This window comes from Tasmannia lanceolata, unplaced genomic scaffold (assembly GCF_043159265.1).
Source record: "Tasmannia lanceolata isolate RefF3 unplaced genomic scaffold, GAP_Taslan_0.1 ptg000006l, whole genome shotgun sequence".
NCBI lineage: Eukaryota > Viridiplantae > Streptophyta > Magnoliopsida > Canellales > Winteraceae > Tasmannia > Tasmannia lanceolata.
In genome coordinates, this window is record NW_027518683.1 from 2,184,789 (window position 1) to 2,203,861 (window position 19,073).

A 19,073-nucleotide genomic window follows, 5' to 3' on the forward strand; every position below is an offset into this window, starting at 1 on the left:
CTCCAAGCCACCAGGATGAGCCGGAGTGGGCACTGCTGGCGTCCTCGGCTGGAACTGATCTCCAAGCCACCAGGATGAGCCGGAGTGGGCCATTGCTGGGCTTCTAAGTCTGCAACCACCTAGCTGTGAGCTAAGTATGCAAATCTTAGAGTCTTCAAGGTGGTCTCCACTGCTGGCGTCCTCGGCTGGAACTGATCTTCAAGCCACCAGGATGAGCCGGAGTGGGCACTGCTGGCGTCCTCGGCTGGAACTGATCTCCAAGCCACCAGGATGAGCCGGAGTGGGCATTGCTGGCGTCCTCGGCTGGAACTGATCTCCAAGCCACCAGGATGAGCCGGAGTGGGCCACTGCTGGGCTTCTAAGTCTGCAACCACCTAGCTGTGAGCTAAGTATGCAAATCTTAGAGTCTTCAAGGTGGTCTCCACTGCTGGCGTCCTCGGCTGGAACTGATCTCCAAGCCACCAGGATGAGCCGGAGTGGGCACTGCTGGCGTCCTCGGCTGGAACTGATCTCCAAGCCACCAGGATGAGCCGGAGTGGGCCACTGCTGGATGTCGGCGTTTATAAGTGACTCAAAGAGGGACACTTGTTTGGCAAACTCATTCTATTTATTTCATGATTTGGGTAATTACAGCAATTCTTTACAGGTCTTCAAAGGCAAACAAAATTACTGATAGTAGATCCAAAGATTTCTGGAATTCCAGGCATGCGGCAGCATCTGTTCGTCAAGGGACTCTAGCCGGTAGCTTCCTGGACGGATGACCTCTTTGACTCGGTACGGCCCTTCCCAGGTTGGAGAGAGCTTGCCTACTCTTCTTGGCTGGGAGACGGCGGCTTTTCTCAGGACTAGGTGGTCGGCGCAGAATTCTCTTGATCGGATCTTGGCGTCATGATATTTGGACACTTTCTGCTTGTAGGCTGCAGCCCTGATCTGAGATTCCTCACGAACTTCTTCGAGCAGATCGAGGTTGGCACGGAGTCCGGTCCCGTTGAGCTGTTCATTGAAGTCGACGATTCTTGGGGAGGGGACGCCGATGTCAACCGGGATCACTGCTTCTGTTCCAAAGGAAAGATTGAAGGGCGATTCACCTGTAGCAGTGCGCGGAGTGGTCCGATAAGCCCAGAGCACATGATACAGCTCGTCAGCCCAGCGCCCGGCCTTGTCATCCAGCCTCTTCTTTATCCCCTGCAATAGGGTCCTGTTCGTCACCTCTGTCTGCCCATTCGTCTGAGGATGTGCCACAGATGTGAACCTCTGCTCAACCTGTAGATCTGAACAAAACTTTCGGAAGTTCCTTGAGTCGAACTGCTTGCCATTGTCTGTTATGAGGACCCGGGGGATTCCGAATCTGCACACTACTGATTTCCAGAAGAAGTTCTGTACATTCTGTTCTGTAATCTTGGCGAGAGGTTCAGCTTCTACCCACTTGGTAAAATAATCGATGGCGACAACTACGAACTCACGGCCTCCAGAGGCCTGCGGAAAGGGGCCTAGAATATCCATCCCCCAAACTGCAAAGGGGAGAGGACTGATGATCGGGGCCATCGGAACGGGGGGCTGGTGGACGGCCGGAGAGAACTTCTGGCACTTCTCACACTTCTTCACAAGGCTCAGAGCGTCCTTCCTCAATGTAGGCCAGTACAGGCCTCTGAAGAGGACTTTGATGGCGAGGGCCTTGCCCCCGAGATGCTCTCCGCAAATTCCTTCATGGGTTTACTGCAGGGCTAACAAGGCATCACTGGGGCGGAGACACTTTAGATACGGGAGGGTATACGACCTCTTATACAAAGTCTCGCCGTCCAGTGAAAACCTTGCTGCTCGCTGTACGACTCTACGGGCTTCTTTCTTTTCTTCGGGCAGCTCTCCACTGCGCAGATACCTGACGATCTGATCCATCCAGGAAGGCTCATCGTCGATCTGCATCAACTTGACGAGGTGGCCATCAATACTGGACTTTTCCAGAAACTCCATGCGAATTTCTCTGAGAGCGGTGTATCCTGATGCTGCGAGCTTCGATAGTACATCCGCTTTTGCATTCTCTGTCCTGGGGACTCTGACGACCTCAAAGCTCTTGAACTTACCAGCCAGACTGCGAACCCTTCCCAAATATTTGATCATCCGCTCTTCACGGGCTTCATATACTCCCTAGATCTGACAGACGACCAGCTGCGAATCGCAGTATGCCTTCAACCTCTGAGCACGGGTCTGAACAGCGAGATTCATTCCGGCTATGAGCGCTTCATATTCTGGTTCATTGTTGGACGCACGGAAACCAAACCTCAGGGCATAATTCAGGACGAAGTCCTCTGGTCCAGTGAGAACTAGTCCTGCACCACAGCCCGTCTTGTTCGATGACCCGTCCACATACACTTCCCAGAGCGGCTCTTCAAAATTAGGATGCAGGTAGGCTGACGAAGTTGCACTTTCAGTCCCGAGAGGCGGGACCGCTTCGATCTCAATTCGTCGCTCGGGTACAACCAGCTCTGCTTCTGGAGAAGGAACTGCTACCAACCCGGGGTCTGAATCTGGAACTGTGCATTCAGCTATGAAGTCGGCTAGAATCTGAGCTTTGATGGCCGGTCTGGGCAGATACTTGATATCAAACTCGCTGAGCTCCACGGCCCACTTGACAAGTCGGCCTGAAGTGTCTGGCCGGTGGAGGATCTGTCTGAGGGGTTGTCCTGTCAAGACCTTGATCGTGTGCGCCTGGAAATACGGCCTTAGCTTTCTGGCCGCCATAATGAGGGCGTACACGAGCTTCTCGACACGCTGATATCTGGTTTCTGCATCATGAAGGACCTTGCTGACATAGTAGATCGGCTTTTGCTGGTTATGCTCCTCTCTTATCAGTACTGCTGCAACTGTCAAGGGTCCTGCTGAGAGATACAGAATCAGCTCTTCTCCTGGCTCTGGCTTGGACAACAACGGCGGAGAGGATAAGTACTGCTTCAGCTCTTCGAACGCTGCTTGACACTCCGGAGTCCAGGGCGCGGTTTTTATACCTTTGACCGCGTTGAAGAACGGGAGGCATCTTTCGGCGGACTTGAAAATAAACCGCCCCAGGGCAGCCACTAGCCCGGTCAGCCGCTGCACTTCTCTGATAGTCTTGGGAGGAGTCAGCTCCATTACCGCCTTGATCTTCTCTGGATTTGCCTCTATCCCTCTCTGGCTTACCATGAAGCCCAGAAACTTGCCTGCCCCGACGCCGAACGTACACTTAGTCGGATTAAGCTTCATGTTGTGCTCCTTCAAGACTTGGAAGGCTTCTCTGAGGTCGGAGACATGGTTGGAGGCACTTCTGCTCTTCACTAGCATATCATCAACGTAGACCTCCATGTTCCGGCCGATCTGATTTCGGAACAGCTTGTTGACGAGCCGCTGGTATGTGGCTCCTGTATTCTTCAGTCCAAAAGGCATGACCCGATAGCAATAGGTCCCCTGATCAGTCACAAACGATGTCTTCGGGATGTCGGACTCATACATTCTAATCTGATTGTATCCTGAGAAGGCATCCATGAAACTGAGCAGCTCGTGACCTGCCGTAGCGTCAATGAGCTGATCTATCTTCGGGAGCGGGTAGCTGTCCTTCGGGCAGGCCTTGTTCAGGTCTGTAAAGTCTATACAAGTTCTCCACTTCCCATTGGACTTCTTTACCATCACCACATTCGCGAGCCAGTCCGGGTACTGGATCTCGCGGATGAAGTCGGCCTTCAAAAGTCTCTCCACCTCTTCTCTGATGGCCCTTCGCCTCTCTGGTGTGAAGTGCCGCCTCTTTTGCTTGACGGGCTTGCAGGTTTGATCTACCCCGAGCTCATGGGTACTGACCGCGGGGTCAATACCGGGCATGTCTGACGGAGTCCAAGCAAAGACGTCTGCATTATCTTTGAGGAACTGGGCAAGGTCCTGCTGGGCTGTCTCCGGCAGAGAAGAACCGATCTGGACAACCCTCTGGTTGTCATCGCTGCACAAGGGGACAGAAATGAGGTCCTCGGCCGGCTCGTTGACTGTGATCTGTGCTTCATCTCTCAGATCATACAGTTCGATCGGCAATGATTCGGACGCATTCCTGCCCTTTAGCGCCGCTGCATAACACTGTCTTGATTGGGGCGGATCCCCTCTGACTTCACCTACGCCTCCTGGCGTAATAAACTTCATCTTCTGATGGTAAGCGGAGGGAACAGCGCGGAGGAGGTTTTGGCCAGGGCGCCCTAGAATGGCATTATAGGCCGACTTGGCCCTCACCACCAGGAAGTTCACCATGGCGAAGGACTGGCAGGGCGGTTCCCCGATGAGAACGGGAAGCTCTATCTGACCCTCGACCTTGACGACCTCTCCAGAAAATCCGAACAGATCTGAATGCGCTGGCCTCAGACGGTCAGCTCCGATCATCATCTGCTCGAAGGCATGATGATACAGGATGTCCGCGGAGCTCCCATTGTCGACCAGAATCTTTTTTCAGCTCCCAGTTCGCAACCAGCATGGTGACGACCAGCGCATCATCATGAGGGATGATAAGGCCATCGAGATCTGCATCGGAAAAAGATATCTCGTTCTCCAGCTTAGCTTTCTTGCTGCAGCTATGAATGGCATTGACCTGGCGAGCATACGTCCTGCGAGCTGACGAGGAAGTCCCTCCTGCGGTCGGCCCTCCCGAGATGGTGTTAATGACCCCATGAGGCTGAGGCTGGGGCGCATTTACATTTACTTGCGGGGGAGGATTTGCCGAGGCAGGAGATCGGACGCGGTCGGCCAGAGGTGCAGGGCGTCGGGGGCTCCTGCCTTTGCTTCTGCTCCTGGAACTTCTCCTGCGCTCCCTTTTGTTATCTTCGCTCTTTACGTACCTTCCGAGGTACCCTCTGCTGATGAGCTGCTCGATCTCCTCCTTCAAATTGATGCACGCATTGGTGTCATGGCCGTGGCTCTTATGGAATCGGCAATACCTGGACATATCTCGTGTGCCCTCCTCCGAGATCTGCTGCTTCGGCCATCGGATGAAGTCTTCCTTCCGGATGGCTGCTAAGATTTGGGCTCTGGATGCGGTGAGCCGGGTGTAGCGCTCTCTCGGCGGGGGGCTCCTCTCCTTCCGGGGAGAGCTTTTCTCCTTCCGGGAAGGACTGCTCTCCTTCCTTTGAGGTCTATCATCCCTACGTTGCTTGGCGGGGTTCTTCTCCTCGGGTCTTCTCTTGCTAACGGAGTCCAGGGCGGCAAGAGTTTCCTCGACGGAGATGTACTCTTCCGCCCCGGTCATCAGGTCTGCTAGGCTCTGCGGATTGCGCCTGGCAACTGCTCGTCTGAAGTCAGTTGACCGGGCTCCGGCCAGAAGGGCATTCGTGGCCGCAGAGGGATCTAGGTTGGGTACCTGCAGAGCCTCCCTGTTGAACCGGCCAACGAACGCCTTCAAGGCCTCACCATCTTCCTGCCTCAGGGCCATCAGCGAAGCTGTTGTCTTTCGAGGTCTTCTGCTGCTCATGAAATGACGGGCCAGGTCATCCCCGAAGTCATTGAAGCTGTCCACAGACTTGGGCTTCAGCCGCGAGTACCAGTCTCTCGCGGCTCCAGTTAATGTGGTGGGGAGTGCCCTGCAAAGGAATCCATCCGACGCCCCGTGGAGGAGCATTGTGGTTCTGAAAGTCTCCAGATGATCCACGGGGTCGGTGGTCCCGTCGTACTGCGGGATCTGCGGCATTTTGAAGCCCACGGGGGCTGCCGCACTGAGTACTCTGTCTGTGAAGGGAGGAGTGCTAGTGAAGATCCTCGAAGCAGGGCGGCCCTGATCTCTGGCCAGCTCTTCAATTCTGTTGTCGATCTCCTGGATCCTTAGCAATATTGGATCATCCCTCTTTTCTGCCTGGCGGGCAGGCCTGCTCCTCCTGGCTGATGGGCTCATTGCAGAACCAGACTAGCTGGCTGGACTCCTTCGCCGGTGCCGCGATCCCTCTCCGTGCGTGGGGTCTCTCTTGCTGCCACGCTTCTGTATGGAGGGAGATCGTGACCGGTGATGCTGACGAGGCTCGGGGCGCATGTGTCTGTCCCGGGAGCGGTGATCTCGTCTTGTGGAGTGACGAGTCTGATCCCGGGGCGGAGGTGTGCGCTTTCCACAGGAGCTCACCCCCCTCTGGGTGGGCTGCGAAGCCTCGACTGGGTGCTGCTGGAGTGCGGGGGCCGCATTCCTGAACTGCGCAACCACAGCAATCATTTATCGGAAAAGGGCCCGCATCTCCCTTGGGGTCGGGGTAGGGTCTGAGCGGTCCGAGTGAGGCGAACTTCGCTCCCCTACCGCCCCGACCTCTACCTGCGAGGCCAGTCGCTCACTTCGTCCTTCGCGGGGGGCCGTAGCCCGGGTCGCCCGAGAAGTCGGAGGCGCTCGCTTGCCGGTCTGCCCTACCATTGTTTCTTGAAATGAGATGTCGAACAGCTTTTTGTTGCGGCGTCCCACGGATGGCGACAAATCTGTTAGGTCTAAAATCGGTAACAGGTTATGGTAGGGCCGGAAGGGCTGATCTGGCAGGCCACAGCTGAAGGGCTGATGGAGTCCTGAGCTGCACAAAGGGTCAGAAGACCAGCCCGGAGTGGTGCTCCGGACGGGCGCTTCGACACTCAAGTCAGTATGAGCAGGAGTGCAGAGCAATTCCGAACTGAGGAGCTTAGGATTTTGGATTTTTAGATCCCTCACCTTAGCACAAGTGAAGGCTATTTATAGTGATCCTGAGCCACCTGCCAGGACAGGTGGTGGCACCTGACTGGACCAGGTTTTATGCCTAGTAAGGCCAGGTGGAAGTCCCTGATTGGTCCAGGTGTCATACCTAGTAGGGACAGGTGTTGGCTTTGCAGTGGTCCCTGTGAGGGCCACGTGTCAACAGCCGATTGGTTGCAGATTTTGGACCCCATCACTCGGCAAGACCGGAATCAAATGGGTGACATTCATTGCAGGCTGATGAAGTGCTACGATCGTGTTCCTCAATGGTGGTTTTACACCATCTTATTTTCGATGCTGATTATGGCAATCATCGATTACATTATTTTCAGATAGGAGCTCCTACTTCCTTATGGGGATTCCTACTGGCATGCAGTTTGGGCATGTTTCTGACTTTCCCCGCTGCCATAATTCAAGCTACTGTGGCTGTGGCAAGAATCTCTTGGTCATTAATTTAGATGATTTTCTTGTATAATTTATTGAAGTGATTTCTTCTTCTTTCTTTCGTTCTTTTGATAGGCAAGGATGAACGTTTAACTACTAACCTCAATACTAACCCGGGAGGCTATAGGCACTACTTGGTGTGTTAACATAGTTCAGTACAAACTGTGAAGGCACCTTAGTATTCGGGTTTTTTTACCGACGAGTGCACTCGTTAAGGTGCATTGGAAAAGAAATTTTACACATGTTTTGATAAAAAAAAAGTCCTAAATCATTTGAAAGTTCTCAAAATATGTGTAAAATAATTGTAACATTCTTTTCCAATGCACCTTAACGAGTGCCCTAAGGGGTCATTACTGATAAGTACGTAGATATTCACTTATTAAGAAACAATCACACCAAAAGCTAAGATATTAGAGTTGGTGTTATTTAATCACGCCAAAAGGTTAAGTATATATTCACTTATTGTGAAACAATCACGTGTAGCCACTCTTTTCTGGGTTGGCCGTACGCGTGGCACAACTGGCCTATCTTTTTTATTATCAAGGAGTTTTTGGGTTTGGAACCTAAGACCCGCCGTGAGGCAATAACTCTGATACCATGTGAAACAACCAATCACTCCAAAAGCTTAAGCTATTAGAGTTGGTGTTATTTGATCATTTATGCTCCAGCACTTATTGCACCGGGCAATAACATACATTGCAGTGACGAACTGTCCAGCCGGAATTTCTGCATAATGGTAGCATCTGAGGAATTTTTTAGTAAGATATAGTTGGTTAGTGACTTGGATGCAAGGTTTAAAATTTCGGTTTCGGTAACCGTTTCGGACCCCACCAAAAACCGAAATTTGGTAATTTGGTTCCAAATTCCGGACCCAAATTCCGAAATTTCGGACGAAATTTTGTAACACTTTTTTTTAAAAATAAATAATCGGTCCGAAATTTGGTAAAGGGTGAAAAATGGAATTTCGGAAAATTCCGGTTTCGGTCCCCACCGGTATCCGAAATTTCGGATTTCAGTCGAAATTTTAAACCATGCTTGGATGTGGGTGGATTTGAGGATCTAAATATGGCAAAAGGCTTACTTATCAAATCAGGGTAGGAGTCTTGAGTCGGTTTGGTAAGAGAATAAGCATTAGAAATTCCCAACAGTTCTTATTTGGCAATGTGAGATTGTGGATTCCACCCACCCCTATTTAACTAATTTCCGTGGCTTTTTGTTGATACATAGCGTAATTCCAGAAAAACTTAACGAGCTCATAAAAGGGTACCTCTACCTGCAGCTGGCCTTACTTGCAGGGCCTATGGCACTACTAGCATGTTTCATGCGGTGGATTTCCTCATTGACTTCAAGTTTGGACACTACATGAAGATTCCTCCAAGATCAATGTTTGTTCAGGCAATCTTTTAATCCTCTAAACCATTTCAATGGTGAGTTTGGATGAACACCCAGTCTGCAATTTTGGTCCTTTCTTGATTGGCTGATTGGGTGTACATCAAAACTAGCGCTGCCCAGCCCATCCTTACCATAGATTTGGCATTAATTTTGATCATTCTGACCCTTCTGAATAGTAGACCCCATCCCGGATGACCCACAGTCCAAATCCGCATAGTTTGGACAACACTAAAGCCATGTTTGGCAGTCATGAATTTTTTTTTCTACGAAATAATAGTATATGAAGCTGTGACTATCAATAGTTGTGCTCAAACAAATTGATAGTCAGATAATATGCTACTTTTAGGGACCATTTAGCAAATATTTTCTAAAAGTAAGACTAATCAGATAATATGCTTTTCTTAAGGACTAATAAGCAATTATTTTGCCATTGCCATGTAGGGACTAATCAGCAAAAATCCCTTCCAAATATACATAACAAAAGCAAGTTTTAAGCTTGATGTACCTTACTTTTAGTTTTGATGAGTTTACCATCATTATTCTAGATACCAGGACCTCTTTGGTTCTTCTGAAACTGCACTTTTCCTAAGAGCAGCTGTTTTTAACTTGTTTAAAAAAATAGAGCAACTGTTTCTAACTTCATATGGCAACCTAACCATAGCAGGGTTGAGTTAGCCTTAGGACGTTTACTTGGTCCACTCAAATATCGTTGAACTACACTTCTTGGGCATGATATATCGCTGTAGACACCCCCATTTTGCTCTGCTTTGATCAACAAAGAAATTAGGGTTTCGCTGTCAATTTTTCAGTATTTTCCATTCCCGTGTTCGTCCCTTACGCTTTCTCAAATCTTTCTGGTCATTCCTGCAATGTTCTGATTTTTTTTTCCGTTGAGTATTGAGAAGGGTTATTCATGAGAATCCGAGCAAAAGAGAATGTGGGACCCGCTGGTGTGGGACCCGTTTGTGTGGGACCCGCTGGTGTGGGACCTGCTAGTGTGGGACCTGCTAGTGTGGGACCCGTTTGTGTGGGACCCGCTGATGTGGGACCCGTTTGTGTGGGACCCGCTGATGTGGGACCCGCTTGTGTAGGGCCCGCTGATGTGGGGCCCGCTTGTGCGGAACCCACAAAGTGGGACTCACCATTAGCATGACTTAACTTTCTCTACCATTTCCACTAACTTCATTTTTCCCTTTAAAATAACACCATTATCTCCATTACCATTATATATTCCATTATCCCCACCACCATTATCTCCATTACCATTATATATTCCATTATCCCCACCACCATTCCCACCATTACCATTATATATTCCATTATCCCCACCACCATTCCCACCATTACCATTATATATTCCATTATTCCCACCACCATTCCCACCATTACCATTATATATTCCATTATTCCCACCACCATTCCCACCATTACCATTATATATTCCATTATTCTCCACCACACCCACCATTCTCATTTTTTATTTCCACCTCTCCACTAAGTTTTTCACTATATAAAGAGAGGTGATGAGAGGAAGAAAGGAGGAGAAAAACAACACATTGTTTTTGGATAGTTTTCTCTTTCTCTCCCTCAATATCTCCCTCCCTCAATATCTCTCACTCTCACACTATCATTATCTACTTTCTCTCCTTATTTGTTTCTCCCCATCTCTCTCCCTTGTTCCATATAAAAAAAAATATAAAAGAAAATAAAACAAAGAAAAAGAGAAAGAAAGCGGAAGCGGATCAAGCGGCGGTGCGATTTTCGAATTTTTCGGCTCTCGGATTCGACGAGGATTTCGATCACAGGTAGGTACTTAATTTTTAGATTTTTCTAGAATTATTTGGTATATTTGCATGATTTTTAGTATTTAATTGGATTTAGTTGAAAATTAAATATGTATGCTCAAAATCATGATCTCCATGAGTGTTTCGAAAATAAAATATATACTAAATGAATTCCAAAATTAATGAAATTTCGTGGGAAACTAATATGATACCAGTACATTCTACCATGAAATTTTGAGAATTTGTAGAATTTGTTTGGTATATTATTTTATGCTTTCTTTGAAATTTACCAGCTTTTGAAGGAATTGTTACTGACATCAGATCACAACTAAAATTCTTAAAATTTTTACAGTAGTCTTCAATCTCACATTTCTAGTTACTGTAAAAGTTTCAAGTGATTTGGATCTGTTTTCATATGGGATGTAGGGTTAATTCATAATCTGGTCTGAAAATTAAAAAATCTGAAACTGATAGTAAATGGTTTCCAAAATTCATGAACATTTCTCAGTATGTTATTTTTACTTATATCTTATTACTGTAGAAATTTCATTGAATTTAGATTCATATTTCTAGTGGTTTCTGTGTTATTTGTGCAATCTGGTCAATCAATTGTTAAATCGAAATTAAATATGAGCTTAATGTAAAAATCTGTAAAACTCTTCCCGTAAGCTACATTTCATCATATCTTGCTGCTGTAGAAATTTCAACTCATTTCGAATTTGTTTGCAATAATTTCACTTGTAAAATCACTCATATGCTTAAAATTGATAAAATCCATTGAAAATTCGAAATTAATTAAAAATCATTGTGAAAATTTCCAAAGAACCTTAAATTTTGTCACATGTTCACTCCTTAATCCATTGAAACAGAAATTTTAGGATCTTTAGATTTTCCTGGAAAAATGGCCAGTGCATCCATAATCGTATCCCAATTGCAACCGATCTTTGACAATTTGAATACTTAAGCTATAGCATGTTGTTGGCTCCGAGGTTACTGTCCACGGAAATCCTGAGATATGCCAGGCAATAAGATGTTATAACCTAAGTATTAAATTGCGCAAGGAAAGAACGCACGATTCCCTTCCTTGGATGCTATTCTGGGCCGAAATTGGTGAACCCTAGAACCATTGGTAATCCTCAAGTGTCCATAAATCGAAAATCCATGAAATCTGAAATTAATTAACTTCAAGAATTTGAATTGATTTGTCCTCAAGTGTCCACCAGGGCCATTAGTTTCTCAGACCAGGAGCTGCCTCCTCAAGGTCGGAATCATGCTAGAGCTCTTCATGTCACTGTTGTTTGCGAAGGCAAGAAAGTACCGTCTGTGCTGGTAGATAATGGATCCGCGTTGAATGTATGTCCATTAAGAACTGCCATTACCTTGGGTTTCGGTCCCACTGATTTTGCCGAATCAACCCTTGGTATCCTCGCATATGACAATACCCGCAGAAATGTGGTCGGAGTCCTTACCACCAGGATCGTTATAGGCGGTCAAGAATTTGAGGTGGAATTTCAAGTTATTGATATCAAAGCCTCGTTCAATATACTTCTGGGACGACCCTGGTTGCATAAGGAAGGTGTTGTTGCCTCAACCCTTCATCAAAAACTGAAGTTCATTAAAGAAGGAAAATTGATCACTGTCAGAGGCGACGAAGAGCCAGAAATAGGGCAGATAACAGGAGAAACTCGGATTCTTCCAGTTACAAAAGCAGATGATTACAACTTGAATGGTTTCGCATTCGATGTTACTGCTATTTCCTATGAAGATGCCTCTCGGGAGGAGTTGTATTTGCCTTTTGCCATCAGTCCTGTGGTTGCCAAGATGATGAGAAAAATGAACTACTTTCCGGGTATGAATTTAGGCCGTGATCCAAGCAAAGCGTCTCACTGGCGCCCAATCAAAGCAAACTCTGGAGCTTTCGGTCTTGGGTATATACCTACTGAGGAGGAGGAGGAATCCATGAAAGAATTGTTGAAATTGAAGGAAGAAATCTGCCGCACTGGAAGGATACTCCCGATGACTCCATATTCCTTATCAATGAATGGTCACTTTATCAAAGAAGGTGAGACTTCTCCATACTATGGGTTTTCTGAACCATGGTATGACTCAGTAACAGGGATCATGATACCGGGTTTTGAAATATTCAGTGGCCTTGCTCTCCCAGAAACAGAACCGCCGGTATATTGTGTTGAAAAAACTGTTGAGGATTGGATAGTCTGCCTTGAGCCAGATATGTTGGGGTCTTTGTTCGAAGAAGATGTGCCTGATGTTGTTTGTCAGGAGTTGCCCGTTTTAGATCATTCTAAAAAGCAAGAAGAGACTGACTGTGAAGATGTGCTGGTGGCAGTTATTCAGAGTAATGATACCTTTACTGAACCTCAGAGTCAGATTGCACCTGCAACAGAAAATCTTTCAAACTGGAGTTCTGATGTTTTTCCACCTTATTATATTGCTAAGTCAAGTCTAGTCAAGTCGAGTGAATCGGTGTCAGTGCCTAGTCCAGGCGAGTCATTTTCTGAGTTTATTTACTATGTGAATCCTGAGCCTGTTCAGGATGAGTCCAATGATAATGATGTAACTTCTTTCAATTCAATGAAATCTGATTCTCAGTATGTCTCTGTGTTTGCTTCTGACTTTAATAATAATGATAACACTCCCTCCTCAGACGAGGAAGAGGGGATCGACGAAACTCCCTTTGAATTACAGCATATGCTCAAACAAGAGGAGGAGCGCCGAGCCCAGCCTCTTAAAGATGAAATCGAAATTATAAACATCGGAACAGAAGATTTAATACAGGAAATACGAATTGGAAATACTCTATCATCTGAAGAGCGCGATGAATTAATAAACCTACTTAAGGAATATAAAGAAGTTTTTGCCTGGTCCTACAAAGATATGCCCGGGTTGAGCGAAGACATTGTTCAACACAAGCTACCTTTGTTGCCTGGGATTAAACCTAAAAAGCAGAAGCTAAGGAGAATGAAGCCTGAGTGGGTCCTGAAAGTAGAAGAAGAGGTTACTAAGCAGTTGAATGCTGGATTTCTGCAAGTGGTGGAATATCCAGAATGGCTCGCAAATATAGTACCTGTACCGAAGAAAGATGGAAAGGTGAGAATGTGTGTAGATTTTAGGGATTTGAACAAGGCAAGTCCAAAAGATGATTTCCCTCTACCACATATCGATATCTTGGTGGACAATACGGCCGGGCATGAATTACTATCTTTCATGGATGGTTTCTCGGGCTACAATCAAATTAAGATGGCACCCGAGGACATGGCTAAGACCTCGTTCATTACACAATGGGGGACATATTGCTATCGGGTAATGCCATTTGGTCTTAAGAATGCTGGTGCGACGTATCAAAGAGCAGCTACAGCCTTACTCCATGACATGATACATAGAGAAGTCGAAGTTTATGTCGATGATATGATTGTAAAAGCTAGGGAAAGGAGGGATCACATCCCGAACCTCAAGAAGTTCTTTGAAAGAATACTCAAATACCAGCTTCGCCTGAATCCTAGCAAGTGTGTATTCGGGGTTACCTCTGGTAAGTTGTTAGGATTCATGGTGAGTCAAAGGGGTATAGAGGTGGATCCTCAGAAGATTAAGGCTATCCAGGAGATGCCGCCGCCTAGAACCGAGAAGGAAATTCGGGGATTCCTAGGAAGGATACAGTTCCTAAGGCGATTCATCGCTCATCTGACATCAACTTGTGAACCTATCTTTAAGCTCTTAAAGAAGAACTCTTCCAAAGAATGGACAGAGGAATGTCAGCAGGCCTTTGAAAAGATAAAGCAAAGTTTGTCTGAACCACCGATAGTAGCACCAGTGATACCGGGACATCCATTGCTGCTTTATTTGTCAGTAACAGAAACCACAATGGGTTGTATGTTAGCGCAGCAAGATCCAGAAACCAAGCATGAAAAGGCTGTGTATTATCTTAGCAAGAAGATGTTGGAGTATGAACAGAAGTATACTGTCCTAGAAAAAACCTGCTTAGCCTTGGTTTGGGCTACTCAGCGACTCAGGCATTACATTTTATCACATAAGGTCTTGCTCCTGTCAAGGATGGATCCTCTGAAATATCTCTTTGAAAAACCAGCCTTGACAGGCAGGACTGCCAGATGGTTATTGTTGTTGTCTGAGTTTGACATCACCCATGTAACCCAAAAATCAGTAAAGGGCCGAGTCATTGCTGAACAATTGGCAGAAGCACCCCGAGAAGAAAATCAGCCTTTCAAGACGATGTTCCCAGATGAAGAGATCATGATGGTAGAAGATGAATATCCAGAAACTGGTTGGACCCTCTATTTTGATGGAGCAGCAAACCAAACAGGGCAAGGAGTAGGGGCATTGCTTGTGTCACCCCGAAATGAGCATGTTCCCCTTGCAGTTAAGTTACAATTCAATTGCACCAACAATATGGCAGAGTATGAAGCATGCATTGTTGGGCTTGAGGCAGCATTGGCCTTAGGCATAGAGAATCTTGACGTATATGGAGATTCAATGTTAATCATTTGCCAAACCCAAGGAGAATGGAGAACCAAAGAAGAAAAGTTGCTGCCATATCATGAATACTTGGATATTCTCGCTAAGCAATTCCAGCACATCACTTTCAGTTATTTGCCAAGGTTGAAGAATAGATTCGCCGATGCCTTAGCGACGTTAGCTTCTATGATTGACATACCTCACAATATGAAAATGAGGCCCATCACGGTTCAAGAGCAATGGGCTCCTGCATATGTTGATGCTATAGAGATAGCTGCAAGATGTCCGGATGGTAAACCATGGTATACGGACATAAAGAACTACATCTCGGGCCAGGGGCATCCCAATGAGGCGTCGAATAAGGAGATAAGGACTTTGCAGAGATTGGCGGCTAACTTTGTCATTTGTGGAGGAGAGCTGTATCGACGGTCCTTCGACGGAATTCAACTCTTATGTGTCACTGAAGATCAGGCAGAAGAAATTCTCGCAGATGTTCATGAAGGGGTGTGTGGACCTCATATGAATGGGAAGATGTTGTCAAAGAAGATCCTACGTCTGGGGTACTATTGGCCAACATTGGAAGCAGATTGTCACACATTTGTGAAGAAATGCTATAAATGTCAGATACATGCGAATCTCATCCATGTACCACCTACCGAATTGCATTCTCTTACTTCTCCTTGGCCGTTTTCGGTTTGGGGAATTGACATTATTGGCAAAATTTCCCCTAAGTCATCCAGTGGTCACGAGTACATACTCGTTGCAATTGACTACTTCACTAAGTGGGTTGAGGCCGCTTCTTATGCAAAGCTTACATCCGCATCAGTTGCTAAATTCATACGAACCAATATCATATGCAGATATGGGATTCCCCATGAACTTATCTCAGATAACGGATCTCATTTCAAGAAAGAAGTTATCATTCTTTGCGAAGAGTTCAAGATTAAGCATCACAAATCCTCACCTTATCGGCCGCAGACAAATGGAGCAGTGGAAGCTGCAAACAAAAATGTCAAGACTATCATTAGCAAGATGTCAGAAACTTATAAGGATTGGTCGAATAAGTTGCCGTACGCCTTGTGGGCTTACAGAACATCAATTAGAGCTTCAACTGGGGCAACCCCTTACTCTCTTGTTTATGGTATGGAAGCAGTGCTACCTGTAGAGATTCGTGTACCTTCGCTCCGAGTATTGGCTGAAGTCAAGTTGCCAGAAAATGAATGGGTAGACGCCAGATATAAAGAGCTGAATATGCTAGATGAAAAGAGGTTAAAAGCGCTTTACCATGTGCAGGGTTATCAGCGCAGAATAGCCCGGGCTTTTAATAAAAAGGTTAAAATCAGAGATCTCGAAGAAGGCAACCTTGTTCTAAAAGAAAACCGAGCACCAGTGTTTGACCCAAGAGGCAAATTCAAGCCTAATTGGTCAGGGCCATACATCGTGGACCAAATCTTACCTGGAAAAGCCGTCAAGCTCCGTAATTTAAATGGAGAAATATTGCCGGAACCAACAAATCTTGATCAACTCAAGAGGTTCTATGCTTGAACACCAGAAGGCCGTCTTTTGGCCGAATAAAACCCAAATTCATAACCCAAAATCAAAAAATATATAACCTTTTGCAAACCCTTTTGAGCCTACATAAAATTTTCCTTCAAAACCCAATGTACTAGGGGCATTCCCCTGAACTACGCATGACCTGATTCCTACACTGGGATACGTAGGCAACCTGTTCACAGGTTCGGTTGAAACTCTTGCAAAACCTAAAGCCATTTTTTGAAAAGCTCTACCTCACCTGTAAAGTCCTTTTGGTGTTCAAGTAAAAAAAAAAAAAAAAAAAAAAAGAGAATGGAGCTTGAAGATCCGCTAGATTGAAAACCTGAAAAGGCGATCTAGGCAAAATTTAGGATCATTCCCCTGCTAAGTTGAAAACCTGAAAAGGCAGCTTAGGCAAAAGTTAAGGGGGTAGCCTGCTGAGTCAAAAACCTGAAAAGGCGATTCAGGCAAAAGTTAAGGTTGAACGGTCCGCCAAGTTGAAAATCTAAAAAGGAATACTTGGTCGTGGTAAGATGGGGTTCACGCCAGAAGAATTACATCGACCTCTGAACTCTCAGTAGGTCAGGCAAAAATAACAATGATTCCCGAAACTAAGGGCATTAATTTCAAAACAATCCGAAAGTTGATAGAAGGATATATGAAGTATCACTGTCTTAAAAAATAAGTTAAGATGTTTATCAGTGGAGAAACATTCTTTAAAAGAGGCTAACCTAACCCAAAAGAAAATACTGATAAGTCAGAAGCATCACGAGATCACTTGAGTAATCTTTCTTATTTTGTCTTTTTATTACCAATGTCTGTGGTTCTATTTTTAGAAAAATTTACAAATGCTATTTTAAAGAATTGTTGTAGGGTGCAATCACTCTGAAGGCAGGTTCATTAACAGATTCCGAGAAACTTGGAAAAGGTGCGACTGTCATGAATGGTGAAAAATCGTTGCAAGAATGATCTCCGGTCAATGAATAGAAGAAGGTTAGAAGGCCTTAAACTGGGGCAGGTTGCTAATGAAGTGGCATCTCATGTTCAAGCCTTGAAAGACCTTTGCTGCATGGTGGTATGGAATCATTTGCTTCCAAAGTTGTTAATTAGAGATTTCAGTTCCTTTTCTCTGATAATCTATGTCAAAGCTCAAATTATCTCTGAATTCATTTGAAAATGGTCTCTTCTCTTTAAGCATCATATAAATGTGATGTCTCATTTCTTGGAATTCGTATAAATACGATAGTCCATTGTCCTTGAGTTAACTTTGAGCATCATATAAATATGGTGTCTCATTTGTTTGAAATCCGTATAAATACGTTATTTCATTCATTCTGAGTCCATTCAAAAATGTCCTCTTATTCTCTTTGAGCATCATACAAATGTGATATCTCATTTCCTCGAGAACCGTAAAAATACGGTATTTCATTCTGAGTTCATTCCAAAATGTTCTCTTATTCTTTGAGCATCATACAAATATGATACCTCATTTCCTTGGAACTCCGTAAAATTACGGTATTCCATTCTCTTCTGAGTCCATTCAAAAATGTTCTCTTATTCTCTTTGAGCATCATACAAATAGGATACCTCATTTCCTTGGAACTCCGTAAAAATACGGTATTCCATTATCTTCTGAGTCCATTCAAAAATGTTCTCTTATTCTCTTTGAGCATCATACAAATATGATACCTCATTTCCTTGGAACTCCATAAAAATACGGTATTCCATTCCCTTCTGAGTCCATTCAAAAATGTTCTCTTTGAGCATCATACAAATATGATACCTCATTTCCTTGGAATTCCGTAATTCATCAAATCCAATTCTACGTTAAATTCAAATTCCCAAAATTCATCAAGTCCAATTCTACGTCAAATTCAAATTCCCAAAATTCATCAAGTCCAATTCTACGTCAAAATTCAAAATCCCGTAATTCATCAAATCCAATTCTACGTCAAATTCAAATTCCCCAAATTCATCAAATCCAATTCTACGTCAAATTCAAATTCATGAAAAAATCTCCAAATTCTTCATTGTCAAATTCATTAATTCATCTCAACCGAAGATTGAAGCCGTAAAAATACGGTATTTCATTCTGAGTCCATTCAAAAATGTTCTCTTATTCCCTTTGAGCATCATACAAATATGATACCTCATTTCCTTGGAACTCCGTAAAAATACGGTGTTCCATTCTCTTCGAGTCCATACAACTACGTTCTCTTATTCTCTTTGAGCATCATACAAATATGATACCTCATTTGCTTGGAACTCCGTAAAAATACGGTATTCCATTCTCTTCAAATCCATACAACTATGGTTTCTTACTCTCTTTGAGCATCATACAAATGTGATGTTTCATTTCCTTGGAAACCGTAAAAATATGGTATTTCATTCTGAGTCCATTCAAAAATGGTCTTTTCTCTTTGAACATCATATAAATGTGATGTCGAGCGGCACCGCAGCGGGATTTTGTTTTTTATTATTATTGCATTCCAATTCTAGGACTTCGTTTAGGGTCTTGCATTAGGTAGTAAATGTTTGCGTCTAAGTTCCGTTTTGTGTAGAGTCTTTTGTCGATTAAAGCTACGCAAAATGGTTCTGTCATTTTAACTTTGGTATTTGATGACTACGTCATCTTTACCAAAGAGGGGCATCTGTAGACACCCCCATTTTGCTCTGCTTTGATCAACAAAGAAATTAGGGTTTCGCTGTCAATTTTTCAGTATTTTCCATTCCCGTGT

At 45.0% G+C, this 19,073-nt stretch overlaps 2 protein-coding genes across 2 annotated transcripts; both read right to left on the bottom strand.

Annotated features, from left to right (window-relative positions):
* Positions 1-666: 666 nt before the first annotated feature.
* Positions 667-4,260, bottom strand: LOC143878110 (uncharacterized). Its single transcript, XM_077380431.1, has 8 exons — positions 4,151-4,260; positions 3,541-4,066; positions 3,175-3,438; positions 2,692-2,913; positions 2,369-2,562; positions 1,828-2,089; positions 1,384-1,476; positions 667-1,185 (listed from the first exon to the last, which is right to left on the bottom strand). Exons 1-8 carry the CDS (start codon positions 4,258-4,260, stop codon positions 667-669), a joined length of 2,190 nt encoding a protein of 729 aa, XP_077236546.1.
* Positions 4,261-4,375: 115 nt separating this feature from the next.
* LOC143878112 (uncharacterized) lies at positions 4,376-5,431 on the bottom strand. The gene has a single exon (XM_077380432.1). It carries the CDS (start codon positions 5,429-5,431, stop codon positions 4,376-4,378), a length of 1,056 nt encoding a protein of 351 aa, XP_077236547.1.
* Between the last annotated feature and the right edge of the window lie 13,642 nt (positions 5,432-19,073).

Bases quoted from the DNA above. Each gene is read 5' to 3' on its own strand.
- LOC143878110 (XM_077380431.1), bottom strand. From the start codon at position 4,260: ATGGTGAACTTCCTGGTGGTGAGGGCCAAGTCGGCCTATAATGCCATT. The intron at 2,914-3,174 runs GTAAGCCAGAGA...TTGTTGTCCAAG, and splicing joins GCAAGTTTCTGGGCTTCATG to CCAGAGCCAGGAGAAGAGCT. The intron at 1,186-1,383 runs GTACAGAACTTC...ACCCTATTGCAG, and splicing joins CCAAGATTACAGAACAGAAT to GGGATAAAGAAGAGGCTGGA.
- LOC143878112 (XM_077380432.1), bottom strand. From the start codon at position 5,431: ATGGCCCTGAGGCAGGAAGATGGTGAGGCCTTGAAGGCGTTCGTTGGC.